Source organism: Mus musculus, chromosome 12 (genome assembly GCF_000001635.26).
Source record: "Mus musculus strain C57BL/6J chromosome 12, GRCm38.p6 C57BL/6J".
NCBI classification, from domain to species: Eukaryota; Metazoa; Chordata; class Mammalia; order Rodentia; family Muridae; genus Mus; species Mus musculus.
Window position 1 is genome coordinate 80,839,998 of NC_000078.6, and position 22,010 is coordinate 80,862,007.

At 40.8% G+C, this 22,010-nt stretch overlaps 1 protein-coding gene across 2 annotated transcripts in view; it reads left to right on the forward strand.

Annotated features, from left to right (window-relative positions):
- Susd6 (sushi domain containing 6) overlaps positions 1-22,010 on the forward strand; it is a 90,302-nt gene that overhangs the window by 49,466 nt on the left and 18,826 nt on the right. Inside the window, exon 3 of one of the 2 annotated variants that reach the window (NM_001242419.1) lies at positions 11,217-11,279. The exons of the other annotated variant lie outside the window; for it this stretch is intronic. Coding sequence (NP_001229348.1) covers positions 11,217-11,279 — 63 coding nt within the window. The remainder of the gene's footprint in view (positions 1-11,216; positions 11,280-22,010) is intronic. 2 annotated transcript variants of the gene reach the window in all.

The following is a 22,010-nucleotide window of genomic DNA, read 5'->3' on the forward strand; positions in this document are numbered from 1 at the left end:
GATATTCTGTCATGGCAACAAATGACTAGTAGAGACCCAGACTTTCCAGGGTTTTTGCTGTGAAACAGTTGGGTTTAGTATTTTCATAATCAGCATCAAGTCCATTATTTAGCAAGTTTGTGTTGACAGAAGGTAAGCAGGAAGGGATGCAGCAAGAGTAATGGCATGGAGGGCTTTCTGGGAGCCAGATACTGAGCTGGTTTGTGATGGAAGCTGTCACTTGGCAGCGTATGAGATCATCAATGGTACCAGGAACAGTACCTGCCCTGAGATTCAGGTGGGGCTGTGGTATAGCACTCTGATTACAAGAATGTAACGAGTACATGGCTAGGCTTTGGCACTACTCTGAACTATGGTAGTTCCATGTGACATCTGCTCTGGTGAAGGACTCAAGCCCTACACTGGAATACACATAAAAAGGTCTTCTGAAAAGATTGGGATAGTCAGTGTGAGACTTTTTTTGGGGGAGAGACCTGGAGGCAAACAGGAGTTAGTAGGCAGAAAAGGCAGGAAGGCATAGGGAGGTTTAACATGCCTTTTCAGTCAGGCTGGCTTGTATAAATAAATCATAGTTCAGTCATGAACATGGAGTGTTATTTTGAGCTAGATTTTCAAACTCTGTCCCCAGTGGTTGAGTCTATAATATTGGAATGGTACTATACACACCAGGTAGGGTGGTGACAGATTAAATGTTGCAGATGTCATCACTGTTACAGTATGGAACCTTAGGGTGGCAGACCACAGCCAGGTGGTGGGGACCTTGGAAGGATAGAAAGTAGTGTAACATCTGCTGTGTGTCCTTTGTCAGAGCTTGTCAGGTTGCTTTGGGGTGTAGAATGGTGCATGTGTTTGTGTGCACATATGCTTGTGGAGGCCAGACGGTTGGGTAACTCTGAGTGTCTTCTTTTATTGTTATTGACTTGTCTTTTTTGAGATGGGGTCTTTCATTGAAGCTGGAATTTCATAAATCAACTAGACTGGCTGGCCAGTGAAGTCCAGGGATTTACCTGTTTCTGTTTCCTCAGCAATGGGTTTATAGGCACATTACCACATCTGAGTTTTTGATTGGGTACTGCAATCTGAACTCAGACTCTGATTGTATACCAATGACTTTACCTCCTCAGCACTCCATTTCACTTCTGTTAAAACTAATATTCAGAAAAACAAAACAAAACCCCAGCTGGAATCAAAGATACTGGATTCCCTAAACTGGTACACCCATTACTGTGGACGGTGAATGTTTGATCACCTTCACTTTGGTAGAATATGTTCAGAAACTGAAGTTTCCAAAAAGAAAACTGATGCCTAACCATAGTCTAAAGTATTAATGAGTTTAGACCACACAGCACCAAAAGAAAAGTTTAGTGTCCTGTAGAGAGGCAGGATGCTGCTGTAGAGATAGACTCCCAGTGAGTGTCAGAAGTAAAAAAGAGGAGGAACAAACTCTCCTGTAGGGTCTGAAGGATTAAAACATGCAAAAAAACAAATACTAAGGGATTGATTCTAAGCAGGGAGGTAGGGGGGCTAGAGGAAGATAAATTTAAGTACAAGTTGTGGGAGAAGATTGAGGATGATAAAATTGGTAGTTGGTCTTCTATTTCCCTTTGAGACAGGAATCGACAGGCTCATCTAATCGACAGGTTCATCTGTGCAGCCTGCTTATGGAGAAGAGTGCAAATAGGTCCCCCTTCTCCATTCTGTCCTACCACAGCTCAGCTAGCCTATGGAGACATGTCTGACAGAAGTTTCTTATTTCTCTGATTCATGGTCCCCTGTGGATCTTGGCTAGTGTCATGGATTTCTTGGGGAGGCCAAAGGATGTGAGAGGTTCTTACTTGATTAGGGAAGGGAGAATAGTGAAAGTGCCATCTGGCCCATGTGGATTCATCATTTGAGATCTGCTCTACTGGAGTAATTGTGGAAATAGGGTGGGGACTGCTCTATTTGCTGTATTCTAGGTTTCAGAGAACTATCTTAACAGAGATATATCTCAGGTTTCTTTAGAATGGCTTTCAGTAAAGGAACCCATTAGTTCATATATTATTCTTAGCATCTTGTTAGGAAGTTCAGAGGCTTTGTGGTTCAATTAGCCCTTCTCCTTGCATTGAGAAGATTGGTTATTAGGCAATTTTTAAAAATATAGTGTTGACTTTTTATGTCCTAGATCATAATGACTTTCACTGGTAATCATTTTTAAAGTTGTATGTTTTACTTAAAGGTTATTAAAATCAGTTTATAATGTTTAATGTTAAAAAACAGGTTGGTTCCAGGTAAGTGTAGGAATAGCTAAGGTCGTTGTATAAGGAGATCTGGAGTGTGTGTGTGTGTGTGTGTGTGTGTGTGTGTGTGTGTGTGTGTGTGTGTATACAGGTGCCTGCAGAGGCCAGAGGATAAGATTCTCCTGGAACTGGAGTGACAGGCTATATTATGAGTTGTTAGGTTTGGTGCTGTGAACTAATCTCAGGTACTCTATAAGAGTAATATATGCCCTTAACTGCTCATCCATCTCATCTCTTTAGCTCCCCAAATAATTTTTCCACAGACAGTGGCCATATCAGACAAAGGTATTGTAGTCATGACTGTGAATCTGACATCTGTTTTTTCTATTGAGAATGAGTCCTGTTATAGACTAGAGAAACAAGAGTCCAAGAAGAGAATGTATGGAGCGAAGGACAGAGAACAGAGGTACCAACAGAGTTTAGACTATGGTTGACAGTGTCTGAGATGCTGAATTGTGTATCACAATACTGACTTCCTGGCATATACCAATAGAAACCCACTCCTTCCACTAGTGTGTGCCAAAATGTGTCAGAGGGCCCACAGTGTTTCCCATGATGAAACACCCCTTATAGGTAGGAGTAGTACTCTTTATCAGTATATGTCCTACCCCACTTTTGCTGAAAAACAAATCCTTAGCCACTACAGATAGGATATGGACAGAATGGCTTCATGTTAAATCTCTAGTCATTCTGGAGAGTGAATGAACCTATCTTACCCCTTTCAGAGCAAGTTTTGGTCAAGTGAGCAGAGGAGGGTGTAAAGGTCCTGAATCCACTTACCAACTTAATTTTATCTTTTATTTATTTCGTAGGTAGGTTGGTTTAGGTTGTTTGTTTGTTTGTTTGTTTGTTTTGAGACAAGGTTTCTCTGTGTAGCCCTGGCTGTCCTGGAACTCCATCTGTAGACCAGGTGAACTCAACAGAGATCTGCCTGCTTCTGCCTTCCAGGTGCTGGGACTAAAGGTATGAATTACCACTGCCCAACACCAACTTAATTTTAAAACTAGAAAAATCTAAATATTAAAGGAGGATCTGGCAGGCCTTTGCTTTGTCTCCTCCAGATTTGTTGGTTCTTGGAAACTATCCAACAGAAAGGGGTGGGACTTGGTAAATCCCCAGGCTGGGTTACCTTGACCATCTCATCCCACTACTATTCTGCCCTTTCTGGCAGACTGAGTTGTAAAAGGCAGCGTTTCAGGGAACCTTTCCTGAGCTTGCACTCTGTGGTATGAAGGAACAAGAACATGAACTGGGGTACTGGCCATCAATCCCATTTCCAAGGACACTTTCTTTCCCAAGGGGAATGATGCCTCTAATGCTAAGATAGATCTCTTTCTCTGTCAGAAACGTAAGCATGATTGTTTAACTTGCTTTGATTTTGTTCTGTGAGGAGGGACTTTTGATAAGCGGCACTGAATCGGAATGGTGAAAGTGAAAAAATTGTGTGTTGCTTTCCTAGCACCTGCTTCCAGAGAGGAGTGACTCCTCACACTGGTCATACCCCACCCCTGTACTCAAGGTCACCACACTGCACTGCGGAGTTTCATGGGCTGCTGCCCTGTTCTCATTTCCAGGGTGCACAGCATTGCTAGTCAACATTCTCCACTGTCCGGCACAGTGTGGCTTGTGTTGTGATGGATTGCAGCTGCAGGAAATTATATCTATGTCCCTTTTCTTTACTGTAGTTTCTCCCTTAATAAGCCTTGGTTGTCTTCCTCTGCCCTGCTCACTTCCATCCTTCCCTCCTTACCCAACAAACTCCATAATGCCTTCCATTCTGTCAGAGCTGCATATGTGTGTTGAGTGTGTTAGTATACACATGTTGATCATCAGAGACCATGTATAACTGTATGACATGTCCCTTCAGGGCTCTCAGTCCCCTTTTCTTTTTGTCCATGTTATGTTATTCAAAGTAGCTGTGAGTTCCAGAATGTTTTGTCCTAAGGGAGTTTGCTGTTGTGCAAGTTGAATTTGACCCTGTTTTCTGCCTTTCTTTCCTGCTGGAGCCTGGTGGTGTTTATATTGGCAAGCTAAAGGACTTCTGACTTAAAAGGAATTAACATACTGCCTCAGAACCATTGTCTGGCCCTGTCTTTCTACCCTGTGGCTAGGGAGCCAAAGAAGATTTCCCAGCCCTTGTTAATTGTTAGCCTCTCTGATCCAGCCTGGGCAGTTTTCAGGGAACTCAAGCACTGACTAGCCCAAGAACTCTGTTGAAACAGGGAAAGACTGAGGTTGGTTTGATTCATTTTAAGTAAAATCACCAGTCTTTTGATGATTCCATTAATTTCCTCCCTTCTAAACATGCTCTTGTTAGCAGTAATTGGAAATCACGACTGTTTCTCATTTCCTTTACCACACTGCTTTAATCTAGGCAGCTGGATACTGCACACTGCCTTTTCATCTGCTGCAAGTATGGTTTGAAGATGATTTTAATGACTGGCTTTGGCTGGATTTCCAAAAGCTGAGACTGTTGCTGTGATGAAGTTCATATTCACCTGGAGTCTGGGTGGGACGGGTGGGGAAGGGTCCTACCACAGAGGGCTCTCCTTGGTCTTAGGAAGTATATGAGGATGTTTCCAGACCCTCGTGGCCCAGGTAGGAATGCACAAGCTTCAGCATCAGATTGCAGCCGGCCTGTGGTAACACCTACAAACACTTTCATAGATGTAGTTCTAGTTTTTGTGCTTTTCTATTCTTGACTCTAAAGAAAAATAAATGATACAAACCACTTCAGGAGGCCAGAGAAGTAACAGATATTTGTAGCTACAGCTATGATGTAAATCAGATTTGTGTATATTATCTTATCTTATTGTTATCCTTGTAAGAAGCATGGCACAGTTCATACAGGATGAAACTGAAATTTGAACCTACATCCTCTCATTGTAAATCGAATACTTTCTAAAAAATTTATTTATTTTTATTTTAGTTATATGATTGTTTTGCCTGAGTGTGTAGATATGCCCCATATGCATTCCTGGTACCTATGGAAGCCACAGAGGATGTTGACATGTGAGTAATAGGGGCCCAGCCTTAGTTTTCTGCAAGAGCAGCAAGTGTTCTTAACCACCAAGCCCCTCAAATATTTTTATGCTGTATAATTTTGTCTATTTTGTTTTGAACACTGACCTCCCATGCCATTGTCCGATACTGTTTTTGTTGTTGTTGTTTTTTTTGGTTTTGTTTTTTGTGTGTGTGGTTTTTTTTTTTTTTTTTTTTTGGTTTTTCGAGACAGGGTTTCTCTGTGTAGCCCTGGCTGTCCTGGAACTCACTTTGTAGACCAGGCTGTCCTCAAACTCATAAATTCGCCTGCCTCTGCCTCCCAAGTGCTGGGATTAAAGACGTGCGCCACCATGCCCAGCTGTCTAGTACTGTTTTAATGACTTAAAATAGTTTGCTATTTTGAGACACAGGTTGGTCTCAAACTTGTTCCAGCCTCTTAAATGATAGGACTGAAGCAATGCACTCCTACCTCTAGCTAACTTGACTAGTAAAAGCCATTTGTGTATATACTGGGTCCTCTCATGGGAAGAAGGGTCCTACAGTCTAATTGAAGAAAGGATGAGATAGAGGAAATCTTAGTTTTTCTTGTAGTTCACACACTGAATGGCTTCTGTCTAGCAAAAGAAGAGCTGAAACTTTAACTGGGCCTGGTAGACAGGATCCAAATCAGAGGATTTTGAAGAAGGGGGGAGTTGGTTATTAGTTGAGTACTTGGCACTCTGGGGTATAGACAAGATGCTGAGATTTGTGGGGGTCCTTTTGCTCTACCTGAATAGAAATTGTGGGTAAAGAAATGTTGGTCTCTGCCAGCAAGCTGTGGTACCAGGCAGGTGGTAGTAGCAAGTGGCACTTTGTATTGTTGCAGGGCTGTGACGTTTGGACTGTTAACTCTACAAGTGTTATTTTGTGTGGTCCTAGGAAGATGGGAAACTGGTATTTGAATCCATATTATCTCACCTGTGAAAGTGTTTTGTCTGCATGTATGTATGTTCACCATGTGGATGTACATACAGTATGGCCACACAGTTCTTAGCTGTGGCTGGCATTGCAGCTTCCAGGAAGGCCATGGTATCAGGATTCCATACCACTTAGCAGCAGCCAATACTACAGCACTTCTCTAGTCTGGGAATTGGGATGCCTTAGCCCGTAACACTGACCTAGGTTAACAGTTCTTGTTCTAAGGTCTAAGACCTTTAGCCTTTTGACAGCTCTCTGAACTCTTCTGGCAACTTGAGTGTGCAGTTTCTCCCTTTTGGCTCCTTACAGCTTAATCGTTCAGCCTCATCTGTCTGTCCTCACTTGTCATCTCTCTCCTTCTGTCTCCTTTCCTCTTGCCCTGGTTCCTCTTGAACTGTTAGGCTGTTTTGTCCTCAGCTGTTAGCCGGTGGACTTGCTGTTTTCAGAGCTAGTCTACAACTGTTTCTCAGCCTGCACTACTAAAAGGAGGCAAGAAAAGACCACTTGATAAACTTATTAGCCCTGGTGCAGCAAAATTAAGAGGAGGCAGCATAGGAAAGGTATTCCAGCTGGCTCACCCTGCTTATATAGCCAAGCAAGGGATGGATATTTGGACTAATCACAACCATTGAGGCTTGTATGTCGCACTAATCAGCTGTGCCTCCTTAGCATCAGTAGTCTCTGCTAGGTCACCAGAAGTACTTCCTTTTTGGCCTAGGATATCAAGGTCATCTAGAGTTCACTAGGGCTGTGGAAACAGTCTGGTGAAACTGTTTTAAACAGCCCTTGCTGAGGCTCTGCCTTTAGGAGCCAAGCATTTAGTTGCAGTTTTCTCAAGGCTGGAGCATTGTAGATGGTGGGAGCTGGTATGAGGTAGTTGGGCTGGCTATTTGACTGACAGTTTTTTTTTTTTTAAGGAAGTCAGGGCAGAAAGAGAGTTTAACAGCTGCTAATTGGGTTGTCAAATTGCATCATCCTACCCCCACCACACAATCTTTGCTTATTTATAGGAATGCTTTTAATAAGAACTCAAAGAACTTACTGTTAATACTAACAATGACTTTAACACTTGCCTGGTGCCCCAGGGAGTGGTGGGTCCTTTCCATCTACCCCAGTGCCTCTTTTCATTTGCTGTGCTTTCAAAACCAGATTCCCATCCCTGTATAAAACCTGAAGAACAGACCAGCAACCCACATCCTTAAAAAAAAAATAATTAAAAATGTGAAACAATTCCTTAGATCCCCAGTACTCCTCACAGAAGAGGCAGTAGAAACTTTACTCCCTTGTCCCCATCATTCTGTGGCAGTTGGTGAGGGTGGACTGCACAAAAACACTAATACAAGAGCATTCTGGTGCCTTCTGTGGTTTCAGAAAGCATCATGAATCAGGGATCTGGGTTTTGACGTCATAAAGCTTGCCATCATCTAGGCCTAATTGAAGTCAGGGGAAGAATGAATGTGAGGGGAGTGGGTGAGAAAGGATGTTCACTAAGTTGACTACAGTAGCTGAGTCAGTTGCTAGCCTCACTTGAAAGGCAGGTGGTAGGCCATTAAGTTCTGGCCTGCTTCTAGTTACTCTTGCTACTCTGACTGGTAAGAGTTCCTTTACAGATCTGATCCCATTTGGGGTCTTAGCTTTCCTATGAGAGTGTTTTGAAGAAGGGCAAGGTTAGTTTCGTCATTAATGGAAACAGGTCTACCATGGGACTTGTCAGTTTAAGTGAGTTCTTAGGATTTCTGTCTGTACTTGGAGACCAAATGGAACCTTAGAGTACTGAAGATTAGAAAGTTTTCAGGGCTGGAGAGATGGTTCAGTGGTTAAGAGACTGAATGCTCTTCCGAAGGTCCTGAGTTCAAATCCCAGCACCCACATGGTGGCTCACAACCATATGAGCCGTAATGAGATCTGATACCCTCTTCTAGGGTGTCTGAAGACAGCTACAGTGTACTTACATATAATAAATCTTTAAAGGAAAAAAAAGAAGGTGATGAGAAATGATATGCCTTAGCTTGGGGACATTGCAAAATACTGCCTATAAAGAATGTTCAGGTCACCTCTGGTAGCCTGAGGCAACAGCTGAAGCAGTTGTTAATCCCTTGAAGGGGCCCAACCCTGGCCTCACCTTACCTGGACTTGGTTCTTGGAAGAACTTCACAGAGTTGTGGCAACATTGCCTGAAAATATAAGAAATTATTGGTCAAAAATATTCTAGTAGCCGGGCGTGGTGGTGCACGCCTTTAATCCCAGCACTTGGGAGGCAGAGGCAGGTGGATTTCTGAGTTCAAGGCCAGCCTGGTCTACAGAGTGAGGGACAGCTAGGGCTACACAGAGAAACCCTGTCTCGAAAAACAAAAAACAAAACAAAACACACAAAAAAAATGTAGTAGAAGGAAGAACACTTATTTATATGTAGTATCTTTGAGATCCTAGCCACTTTAAATCTGTTACCATTTCTCCAAAAATCTGTAAACATTGAATAAGCAATGTGTGTATATATATATTTTTTTTTTCTTGGAGTCTCAACGTGGGAAATGAGCTGAGAGAATTGCTTAAGTCCAGAAGTAAGAGATATGATCTCAAAAATAAAACAACAATAACAAACCAATTTGATAATACTTGGGTTGTAGGCTATTGTGTACTTAAACATATATTCTTACGCAATATAGAGTGTATGTGTGTTTAAATTTTTGTCAGATTTATTCATGTATTTTATGTATGATTGTTTTGCCTGTATGTATATATGTGTACCACATGCATTTTTGGTGTGTGGAGAGGTCAGAAGAGGGTATCAGATCTCCTAGAACTGGAGTTATGGATGTTGGGAATCAAACCTAGGTCGACAGCAAGAGCAACAAGTTTTCTTGATTGCTGAGTCATCTTTTCAGCCCTCTGTATGTGTTTTAAAGTATAATAAGCGTTTATAACTTTTTCACTTTTTTTAGATTTAGATTTACATGTATTCTGCTGCATTAATACAACAGTTGTAGCATTTGACTTATTTGTAACTACCATTAACAACTAAATTTTAATAGTAATATGTAATTGTGTTAATAAAATAAAAATATTGTCATTGGTTGATCGGTAGGCATTTTTCCTACTGTTTAAACAATGCCACAAAGAACATACTTGTACATATGTTATTAGATGTATTTATATATAGGTCTGGGCTTGGTAGTAAACACCTTTAATTCTTGCACTTGGGAGACAGAAGCAGGTGGATTTGTGTGTTTGAGGCCAGCATGGACTACATAATAAGATGTAGGCCAGCCAAAATTACATAGTAAGATCCATTTTTTTTTTTTTAAAGCTATGTATACAGGCCTTCCTAGCATATACCTCTAGCAGCAGGGCTGTTGAAGTGTGGAAAGTGTGTGACTCCAACACTGTGCGTCTTGTCAAGTACTTCTACTAAATACTTGTGCCAGTTTATGCTCCTGCTGAAAGAAAAGAAAATCCCTTTTTCTCAACAATATCTCAGCATGCTTGTTATAGTTGATAAATACTGAGTGTTGTCCACCTAATGAACAAGAAATGAAATCGTGATGTGACTTTTAAGTTTTTTATTTCCTTTATCATCTCCTAGTTTATAAATCATTTAAACATTTTTAATTTTCTATGGCTGAGGTTCTTGGAGGGGCCTGACAAGGTTGGAACTGTTTTCTTATTAACACAGATGTTATTTGCCCTTTTTGTACTCAGCATGTATGAAGCATAATTTGCAGAGGCAACATGATGTCTCTTCATGATCTCACTAGTGTTAATATCTATTTCCTGTTATTTTTAAAAGAATTTATAAATAAATAAATAAATAAATAAATAAGCTTTTTTCTCCAAATATGGTAATAGGAACAGATTCTGCTTTAGTGGCTCAGGGTCCTTCATAATTATTTTATTATTTTCTATTTAAGAGGCATTCATTCACTATGTTGTTCAGACTGGCCCCAAATTCCTAGGATCAAGTGACTTACCTAGCTACTTTAGCTTCTGTGTAGCAAGGACTACATGCACATGCCACGATATCTGGCCTACACATGCATGCATAGTACTTTTCCCCCTACTGCTAATGCCTTTAGTAATGGTAAAGGAACCTGAGAATAAAGAGTTTAAGAACCAATGCTGTTTTAACTATTATTTTACTAGTATTTTTCCCTTTGGTATATGCTTTCTTTGTACTGTTTCACACATATAACATGTATAAACACACACTAATAACCATTTTTCAATGTAGAAAGCATATTCTCTTATTCTAGTTTTATAAAAATAGCCTCTTATATTTTCTTCTAGAAGTTTTAGAGTATATTTTATGATGGGCACCTTCTATTTTTTAGGACTTTAACTACTAAAGATAATATTTAATTTTATGTTTTCCCCAAAATACCCAGGTTGAATATAACATTTTCTATAATTTCTTTATGGGTAGGGAATGGGAGGAGGGTAGGCAGAGATTCTGCCACTTTCTCCAGACTGTCTTTGTTGTTTAAGGGAGACATCTAGCATTTTGCAGATTGCTAAGTGACTCCCAGAAGTGGTACATTATCACTTTGGATCCCTGGTTTTGTAGCTTGCTGTCCAGAGACCAGAATCTACCAGTGACAGAGATTCTAGAAGCATCCACTTTCCAGAGGCAAGGGTGTTCTTATTCCTGTTGTATCTGCGAGGGTGGATAGGTAGGATACAGCCAGGCAGTTAACTGTAGTCAAGGGTACAAATGACAGCCTTCTCCAAGCAAAAACAATAGCTGATATTCAAGGACTTTTTAAAAAAATAAAATAAAATAAATTTATTTACTTATTCACTTTACAACCCAATAACAGCCCTTTCTTTCCTCCCAGTACTGTCTCATTGCAAGTCCTCCCCCCATCCCACCTTCCCCTTCCAAGAGAAAAGGAAGTCCCTCTCTGGGAATCACTCCCCTCCTTGCTCACCACCGATCTCCCTTCTCTCTCCCTTGCTCTCCTAATGTTATGAATTTTTCAGGTAAATGGATGGAACTAGAAAATATCCTGAGTGAGGTAACCCAGACCCAAAAGGACATGCATGGTATGTACTCAATTATATGTGGATATTAGCCATAAAGTATAGGATAACCACACTATAATCAACAGACCCAAAGAAGCTAAATAACAAGGAGAACCCAAGGGAGGATGGTTGAATCTTTCTCAGAATTAGAAATAAAATAGATATCAGATGTCAATGGAAGGAGAAAACTGGGTAGGAAAGGGAATTGGAAAGGGAAGGGGTCTGGGAAGATCATATGTAAAGATATTCAAGGTCTTATATCTTATAATGGTTTTCCTGTCTCCAGTATCTTCTCTCTTCCTCTCTCCACAAATCTCCCTTCTATTTTGCTGCTAAAATAACTCTTAAAATCTCACACTTGGAGCTGAGTGGCGACGGCACAAACCTTTAATCCTACCACTGGGAAGGCAGAGGCAGGCATATCTCTGTTCAAGGCCAGCCTGGTCTACAGAGTGAGTTCTAGGAAAGACAGGGCTACACAGAGAACCCCTGTATTGAAAAACAAGGACAGAAAACAAAACAGAATCTCAGACTTGGAGTCATTACACACAAAATAGTTTCAGTAAGCCTATGGTAAGATCCACATTCCATAGCATCAGAACCCCCATCTTTCCTTCCAACTTTTGTTCCAGAACTTACAGTTTCCCAGGCATGGAGTTGTCCCCGTCATATATGATGGCCTATGCCTCCAGTACCTTGCTTATGCTGTTTTCTCTATCTAACTCAAAGTCACTCTCCATTTGTCTCTCAGACCCCACAAAACTAGCTCTCATCCTGAGAAGATGATTCCCTTAGCCTCTCTGTTAACTCAACCATTCCAATTAAAAAGAAGGTTTCGAAGTTAGTACCCAATACAGGGGGTGGGGCAGAGTGTTTGTGCTTGCTAAGCAAACACTCTACCACTGAACTAAATCCCTGACTCCTTCAAGTTAACTTCTGTCTTTGCTATAGTTGTGGCTTTGTTAGAGGAAGAAAGATATGTCTCTAGCCCTTCCCTAAGTTCCTTCCCCATAAATTCTGTATATTGGGTTGGCCCCTGCTGTTTTGCAGCCTGATTTTTTTTTTCTTTTTTTGTAGTAGCTGCAAGAAAAGAGGATTTCTTAACTTGTGGTTTAAGCAGCTGATGGAGGCACCCTAATTAATTGTGGTGCCTTTCAACAAACTAGCCTTCATGGAGGGGACCCACTGAACAGACTCAAAAATACTTAAGCCCTTTCCCCACTAGCTCATTTTTAAAAAAGTAATAAATAGCTATCTGGTATAAAAGTGAGATATGAGTTGTGTCTGTTAAAATGCCTGGCTGCCTGAAGGAAGGCTCAAATCAGAGAAAGGATTCTGGATGGTATAGCAGTGTTCAAAGTAAAATTTAATAAACTCAGACAGTAAAATTAAGGCAGATTAACTTTTGATTTCTGAAATTGCTTTGTAGCAGGAATCCATATAGTACCAAGAAAGGAAAGTCCTGCTTTATGGTGCAGGGCCCAAATGGCTGCAGTAGAGGAAAGGAGAGGAGGAGGGGGGATACTTATGGGATTTTTTTTTTTAAATGTCCAGTAGAGTTGGGGTTTATTAGCAGCTCGTTTATGGCCTTTTCATTATTGTTAAGAGTAGCTAATGTAGAAATGCAGTGAGTAGGACAGTGAAGGGGAGGGAGGGTGACATGTTCCAGCCACCAGGAAGACACTTGGGGTTGTTGGATGGCAGGCTACCTTTCAGCCCAGGCAAACAGGCTAGATGGGATGAATTCTCAGGTTTAGTTAAGATTTATGCCAAAGAAGTGTGTCGGAGCTCTCACACATGCTATATGAATGTACTAAATGTTGTCAAGACATCAGGTTTTGTTTGCAGAGAGGAACCTGAGGAAGTCTCCTTTGTGGATGATGGTTTTCTTTTTTCTTTCTTTGAAGAGTACTTCCATTATTATAGTAATGTAGTTATTTTAAAAGTGAAATGTGGGAAATTGATAAGCCTTGATTACCAAGCAGTTTGACAGGAATTTTCTGTCTTTCCTAGTTCATACATGTCCCTCTCCTGAAGCCAGCTGCTCTGATCTAAGTGAGAAACTGGGGCTAAAGCAGTTAGGAGCACTGGCTGCTCTTTTCAGAGATCTGGGTTCAATTCCTAGCACCCTCATGGCAGCTCACACAGAGTACATGCAGGCGAAACACCAATGCATGTATAATAAACAAACAAACAAACAGAGAAGAAATTTAGAAGAGAAATTTACCGTATAGTCTAACGAAGTGTGTGAAATGCAAAATGTACCATGCCTTTTTTTGTCTTTAAAAAAAAAAAAAAGTGTGACTATAACAAAAGTATTTTTTCACCCTCCAAAACAGTCATTGTCCAGTTGTTTTTAAGTAATAAGTGCTATGATGTATCTAGCATATGTCTGCATTTGCATCCAAGTTTTTGGACCATGTCCATTGTTCAGATATGTAAAGAGGAGGAAAAGAAGAGGCTGGACTTCAGGGATCACGTAGGATCAGATGAATCGCCTGACAGTGTTAGTGTTCTGGAAATGACACTGAGTTCCTGTTTTTCCCCCGACAAGCCCCATGTCTTCTGTTCCTGTATAGCAGCTTTGCCAAGAGTAAAGGGCCTGGATGTCAAATCCTTTCTCTCTGCCTTGGCAGGGGAACTGTTGTGGTTTCCAAGAAGCCATTTTTGCAATGGGGATTTTTTTCCCCTTTCTCTTATGGTAAGTTGCTTCATCATTTCCCAAAAATGTACAGCACCTCTTGTTTAAACAGGGTGCCTTTCAAGAGCTTTAGAGCCTGCAGCAGGGGTGGGGTGATGTGAGATCTTTTGTTTGGTGCTTGATGCAAGTTGGAATGTGGACTGAGTGCAGAAGTCTCAACGTTCTACAGCAATGGCCTGTAGAAAGGAGAGACTCCCTGGGAAGCAAGAACCTTGGGTGTTTTTGAACCTTTGGCTTATCTGTGAAGAGGTACCAGCCTTCTGAACACAGGTTCTATCTGGTTGTTGCCCAGTGATTTAAATGTGGTGAATGTAGGTTTTCTGTCATAAGTAGCACATGGCTGCTGGATTATTTTAAAATAGTGAGCATAATATTGTAGGATTATGTTTGATTGCTGGTGTTGGAGACGAGTTCAGAGAAGGAACTTTCTAAACACACAGCTAGTATTTGGTTTGGGTTTGAGTTGAACTGTGGAGAGGCACATATTTGGCAGAAATCATGAGACTTTTAGAAAGAAATTGGCGGAATTTGGAAGATTCTGGAAACATCGTGAGGAAAAGTGTGTTTAGAGAAGGGTTGCCTATGAGAGTAAAGTGGAGTATGACTCCAGGTAGGAGCAAGAAAGACCCCAACTGTCCAGAGTTGAGAAGGAAATCATGAAGTAGGCATCAAGAAAGGGGTGGCAGACAGGCTGCTGCTTTTACCTTGGCTTGGGTGATCATGTAGTGGTGGTACCAGCTTCTCCAGTGGGACCTAGCAGCTGAAGCCTAGGTTGTCATGCCTGAGAATGATCAGTTGTTGGGTGCCGCCAGAGTAAATCTTTTAACCAGGTGGAGGTGAAGTTCCTAAGTGACCCCAGTAGAGTTCAGCATGACATATCATTTTAGGATAAGACTGACTAAAGATTGCTGCACAGGCCATGGGGACATCTGTTGCATCATATTTAGTTTGCAGTGAAAGAGTGTTGCTTCTGAAAACCCTAGTCAATATTGAGTGAAATAGCCTTCCTCTGTATCTACCCCGTTACAAATTTTCAATAAGAAACTTGGGAAGCTTTCGATTTTTACTAAAATAAAAGAGATAAGTCAAAGGGTGTTTTAAATGGCGAATCTTGCTCTTGGTAAGAAATGGAAATAGAAAAAATTAATAATTACTGGGAGATTCTGTGGGAATGAATAAGCATAAACACACTCATCTTAAAATCCTTTAATTCCTCATAGACTTGGTGAAGGTAAAATGAAGGTGAGTACATTTCCCTTCCATCTGCTGGTCTGGGGAGGAGCTGCCACTCCCCATAGACCTGGCTCAGGTGTTGGCAGAGATCATGGCGTGGCCTGTAGCTCTGAAAAGTGAATCAGGCCAATCTGTTACAAGATCTGGCTGAGGCTCAGAACACCTCAGAGAAGCCTTGGTGTTCTCCACCAAGGAGTTTGGGGAAACCTTCCCTGAGTTTTGAACAAGCACCCTGTTTACTGCCCTTAATTAAAGATCAAAATCTTCTTCCCCTTGTCTTGAAAGCTACCCATTGGGGTTGCGATGTGAAGTATCTCATAGTTGAGTAACAGTTTCCCTAAAACAGCCGTCGTCTGCCAGAGTTCCAGTAGAGTGGTTTATCCTTTTTTTGTTCAGCAATGAGAAGATTGGGGGAGCTCAGGAAGGGCTGTAGGAGAAAGCATCAGACCTAGAGTTCAGAATTAGTCCTACAGTATCTATGCCCTTTTCAGCTGAATGGTTTTGTTTGGTTTTGCAGACAAAGGACTGACTTTAGAGGACATTGTCTACTTGTATGGAGAAGTGAGCATATTGATTCTGTTTACCATAGGCTGAGCTGCTCTCAGCTGGAGAAGAAGCTATTGTGCTGCTATTATCATTCCATTGGGAGATCTGGCTTGAAGCGTCTGTGAACTCTTCAGGGCCCTATCTGCAGGGCTGACAGGACTTTTTCAACAAAGTGTAGGGACTGGAGAAGTTCAGGATGAGCTGTCATTTGTGCAGTTACTGATAAATTTGACTTTCCTTGTGCCCTTGGTCATAGCCACATTCCTTGTTTGCAGATGAGGGTACCCAAGAATATGTTTTCTATAGTTTTATTACAATAACTCTGAGCCCTTGGGAGTGAGGGCCTCCAGAGCAAAATTGAACCGTGTGCTTCTGGACATTTAGGAACAACCTGCTTTTTGGTCTGTCGTAAATCAACACCCAATGCTTCTGAGTAATAAATAAATTTGGACAGTTGTACATCAGCTGAGCATACTGTGAAAGCTATGTGGCCATCTGTGTTGTAGCAGGAACTTTTAGAATTGAACCTTTATTTTGTAAGATTAAACTTGAAAATGGAAAATGAAATTGCTGGGTTTCTAGTTATAAGAAGAGTAGGTCTTATAAAGTTGACATGCTTGGAAAATAGTGTAGAATTTAGTCAGTAAATGTGCCAGGGGTTGGCTAGGGGAGGTGTCAGTGTGTGCAGTTTATTTACTTGAGTGTAAGTCAGCAGTCCTGCTCAGATAAGAAGAAAGCACATGTACAGCTACAAACTATTGTTTGAAATACCCAGATTGCACTGTCCAGGGTTATAATCAGGAGGCAGAATATAATTAGGCATTTTAGTGTCTTTTTCCTGGCTGTGACTTCCTTATAATATGTAAGCCCATTTTTTACTTTGTTGGACCATTCAGGAAATAGGGCAGGTTCTACTATAACTTTAAGAGTCATATAGAAATAAAACTTCTTTGCAAATATAAAAGACCCTTCCAGAACTGTGAGAGTATTTTCTGAAATATATTGGGAGAGTACCTAGCCTCTTCATGTATTAATGGCTGCACACTGTACTCATTCATATATGTTCATTTCTATCATTCTTTATTCCACTTAGATATATATTTAATATGTTACTTTAAGTCTGTTAAATAAAAGCTACCCTCTTCAAACATTGTTGTTAGCTTTCTCTAACTTGCAAAGTCTCAAGTTTGGAAGAGAACCACCAAACTGGAAACCAACTTCTAAACTGTGAACTTTTTTTTCCTAGCCCTGTTCCTAACTTTGTGAGTATAGAGTTGTTAAGAATGTACTTGGGGCTGGGTGGTGGTGGAGCACGCCTTTAATCCCAGCACTTGGGAGGCAAAGGCAGGCAGATTTCTGAGTTCAAGGCCAGCCTGGTCTCCAGAGTGAGTTCCAGGACTGCTAGGACTACAAAGAGAAACCCTGTCTTGAAAAACCAAAAGAGAAAAAAAGGAAAAAAAAAGGGGAGAGAGAGAGAATATGAATGAATATGAATGTACTCGGGCTGGAAAGATGGCTCAGCGGTTAAGAGTACTGACTGCTCTTCTGAAGGCCCTGAGTTTAGATCCCAGCAACCACATGGTGGCTCACAACCATCTGTAATGAGATCTGACACCTTCCTCTGGTGTGTCTGAAGACAGCTACAGTCTACTTAGATATAATAATGAATAAATCTTTAGGCCGGAGTGAGTGGGACCAAACATCTCATTTTCCTAGCAAATTCCAGGCAATTTATGTGAAATTAGATTTTATAATACTCTTATCTTCTATTAATTTACAAATGCAGTCTTTTAAAATAAGTTCAGAGTGAGCAACCTTCATTCACAGCAACCACATGATGGCTCACAACCATCAGTACAGCTACAGTGTACTCATATACAATAAATAAATAAATAAATCTTAAAAAAAAGAATGTACTTAAAATAATAAGGTTTTTAGGGAAAACGAATTAACATCCCACACTAGATTACCATTATCTCTCTAATTACAATAGTATTTCCAGCCTTTTCAGTGGCTGGCTGGTCACTGAGTAAGTTGATAAGCATGCAATGTCTTTTATACTTGCTGTTACAACATTTTAATTAAGAGAATTCAGCTGTGGCACCAGCTGGGGATGTGTCTGGCATTGTGGAAGATCGTAATTAGATGCTGTATATTATATCTCCTTTTTCCCCTTTCAACTCTGGTAGAATGTCTTTGAGAAGGGGCTTTTAGTTTCGGCAGTATAAATACTTTAATATGCCTAATTATGTAATCACACAGTTATATTTCTTTACACACACATTTTTTTAAATGGATTCTTTAATTCCTTTTCTAATACTGAACTGTCTAGCCTGCTCTTTGGTTGGAGGCAAACATGCATTGGGCAAGAAAAGGAGGACCAGAGGCATTTAGTGATTTTCCTCTGGTTATGCTCTGTCCTTTTGTCTCTCTACTTTATGGTCTTGTCCTTTTATCTGAAATGATTAACATCTCATTTTCCTAGCAAATTCCAGGTAATTTATGTAAAATTAGATTTTATAATACTCTTATCTTCTATTAATTTACAAATGCAGTCTTTTAAAGTAAGTTGATTTTTTTCCCCCAGTTCTGTTTCAAGTAGATGTAGAGTATAAGCCTGGGATAGGAGAATTTGACATGCAGGCACAATAGGAGCAATTGATCTCTGGCATTGAGCTTATGCAAAAAGGGCCTGTCACCCCAGCTGTTAGAGCTGGGCCCTGGGAGCAGCTGCTTTCTGGGATCTAGTCCTCTAGGGATGCCCTCCATCTGCTGCCATGGTCCAGGTCCTGGGAAAGACCTTGACCCCAACTCATCTCTGTATTTTACTCACCAGTTCCTTCCGGTTCCTTCTGTGCTGCTCTGCAAACCTGAGAAGCAAGATGATTGTACTGGAAAACTTCCATGATTTTCCTGTTCTCTCCCTCTTCCTCATTCCACGACACTGCACATCCAATTCCACTGGGAAGCACTTGTTTCAAGGGTGTATACCCCTGGATTCTTCAGGAGAATTAGCACCATAAAGCAGACTTTCATTTTTCACTTTTATACTTTAGGGCTGGACGGATTTGTAGAACTCATTTCTTGGAAGAAGAACCTAAGAGTTCACATTTTTAGTCTTGCATTTAGGGCCTTCCCTAATTTTCTGAATCAAACACCAGCCTGACCTTTCTCCTACTGTTTTCCCTCAGAGTAGGCCTATCTTGGCTTGAATTTGTAGCCTGGTTGAGGCTTCTAAGTGCTGAGATTAGAGGTATAAGCTGCAACACCCAGTTTACCAGTCTGATTTTCTAAATCTCTATCTTTTGCTGGTACTGGACACATTTGTTACTTTCCATACACAAACCACCCTTTTTTTTTTTTTTTTTTTTTTTGCGTCTCTGCCTTTGCCCTTATGTCCATCCACAGTGTGTTCCTCTTACTCTGCTTATTCTTGTCACAACCCCTTTTCCTATGGTCACAGGTTCTACTAACCCTCAAATTGGAACTCTAATTTCTTCCACCTCTTCTTCATTGGATTAATCCTTATTCAAAACCTCTTGTATCCCATATTGATTTTTGCCATTGTCACTTACTAGATAAAAGCCCCCAAGAGAGTCAGGCCACTGTGGTTTTCATCGCTCTCCCTGCCTTCCTCCATTGCCTAGCACAGGCCTTGGTACTTAGTAAAACTTTCAAGGGAGTAGATGGATAAATGCAATCCTTACATGAACTCTAAAGCTTAAACCGACTTGAGACTCTTTATTTGTAACCCTGGAGAGACTGGATTCTCTTCAAGGATAGATGCTGTCTTATTTACTCTTAAAAACCTAGGGCTGCCTTGGAGCATAGTACTCAACAGATGATTTCTAAGTCAATGAAAGAATTCCAGTAACAAGATGAAGACTTAATTTTTTTCATTGTTTTCTAGATAAAGGTTATTAAATCTAGATTAAAGGATTTTTGTTTATTAAATGTAGCATTTGTTTATTTGTACACACATGGAGAGTAGGGGCTCCATCAGATAATATCTCTAAACCAAGACTGTTAAACTGGCCAGTCCAAAAACAAAAAAACGTCTCTCTAGAAGCTGGGTACATGGATACACACATACTCTATGTATGTGTGTATATATATAATAACATACATACATACATACACACACACACACACTATAATCCTAGCTACTTGGCAGGTTGAGGCAGGAGGAATCTCAAGGTTGACTGTATAGCCAGGCCTCATCGTAAAACCACAACAAAAACTTTTCCAGGACTTAAGAGTTGCCACAGAAGGGAACAGGGTCATGGTCTTCAGCCTGATTTAAAACAAAACAAAGCTAGCTGGGCATAATGATGAATGGCTTTAATCCCAGCATTTAGGAGGCAGAAACCAACCTGGTCTACATAGAGAGCTCCAAGCCAGCCAGGGATACACGGTAAGACCCTGTCTCAAAAATACTAAGTAAGACAGGTGTAATGGTGCATACCTTTAATTCCAGCTCTCAGGAAGCAGAGGCAGGCAGATCTCTGTGAGTTCAGTGCCAGCCTTGTGTACATAATGTGTTTTAGGATAGCCAAGGAGACATAGAGAGACCCTGATTCAAAACCGTATTAATAAATAAAACACTGAATTGAAACTATTATAATTTGTCAGGTTCAAAGTTTCATAGATCAGTTGCAGACGGGCATAGGTGATTGTTTGATATACTGTGTAAGTGTGTGTGTGTATGTGTGTATGTATATATGTTTTGTTTGGAGACAAGGTCTTACTCTGTAGCTCAGGCCAACTTTGAAATTTCTATCAGCCTCCTCAAGTACTGAAATTACAGATATATGCTACGAGGCTAGGCTCACAAATTGTTGTTGTGAAGTTGCTGTATGTGATGGTCAAGGAACTGAGACGTAGCAGAGCTAGACTGATTATAAGCAAATCCTAGACCTTTCAGTAAAGATCAGGCACTTGCTTTGGACTTTGTATGAACTTAAATGGCTATAGTTCACAGCTAGCCTAGTCATCACAGCAAGTTTCAGGCAGCCAAGGCTACATGATGAGACCCTGTCCTTTTTTTTTCCCCTCCCCCTTAAGATTTATTTATTTATTTATTTATTTATTTAATAGATATATGAATATGCTGTAGCTGTCTTCAGACACACCAGAAGAGGGCATCGGATCCTACTACAGATAGTGTGAGCCACCATGTGGTTGCTGGGAATTGAACTCAGGACCTCTGAAAAAAGAGTCAGTGTTCTTAACCGCTGAGTCATCTCTCCAGCCCAAGAGATGTCTTTTAAAAAAAAAAGAAAAGAAAGAAACTTAAGTGGGTTGAAGACATGGGTCAGTAGTTAAGAACACTGTTCTTGCAGATGACCCAGGTTTGGTTCTGAGCATTCCACTTCAATGGGGAAATGTTGCCTGTCTGATGTATGAACGTAGGAGGCTTCTATGTACAAGCAGATACCCAAACCTTTATTCTCCAGACAACAGCTTGTATCTGTGTCTCTTACCCCATGTAATACATTACAGTTGGGAGGAAATTTTCTTGTGCTATTTGTAATCAGGGAGGTTCCATGTAGCACTTAAGGGCAAATCAGAGTTTGAATCCAGATTCCACAGTTTAGTAGCCACAGGATATCAAGCCATTACTGAATGTAGCAGAGCTTTAGTTTCTTAGTCTGACTAAATTATCATTAAGCCATCCTTGTAATGTGGGAGAATTGAATAAGTTCAGTGTAGCGCCTGTTGATAAATGTTAATTCTTTTTCTCATTTTTACACTGTGGAACAACAGAGATTAAGTTTGCTTTACATTTAAATGTGTGCTTCCTAAATGGATATGTCTAGACTTTACATTTAGATGCTAGAGAAAATGAACCTACAACTTTGACCTTTATACCCAGGCCTCTAACTCTATTTTAAACTGTGGAAGCCCTCAGTTTGTTATCATAGTTACCCTCTGAGGTAGGATGGACAGAGAGCAGTTGTCTAGGGCTTCCTCCTGCAGGTGGAATTCTGAAGGCTACAGCATACCATTAGACAGCTTACTTAGGAGGTAGGGTCTAAGAGATGGGATTGAGTAGCCATTGCTAATGAGGAAAAAGTAAATGCCTTGGGTTTCTCTTCACCTTTCTCTACCACCCCAAAGTGGCACAGTTATATATTATCATACCCAGAATATCCTGATTCTTTAGATTTGTGGTTACTCTTCCATCCTGGGCATAGAGGAGAGCTATGAGCTGTGCTCTGTAGCTCACTGAACTGGGAGACTGGTTGCTAGCACTGCATGAGCCAGGCCTA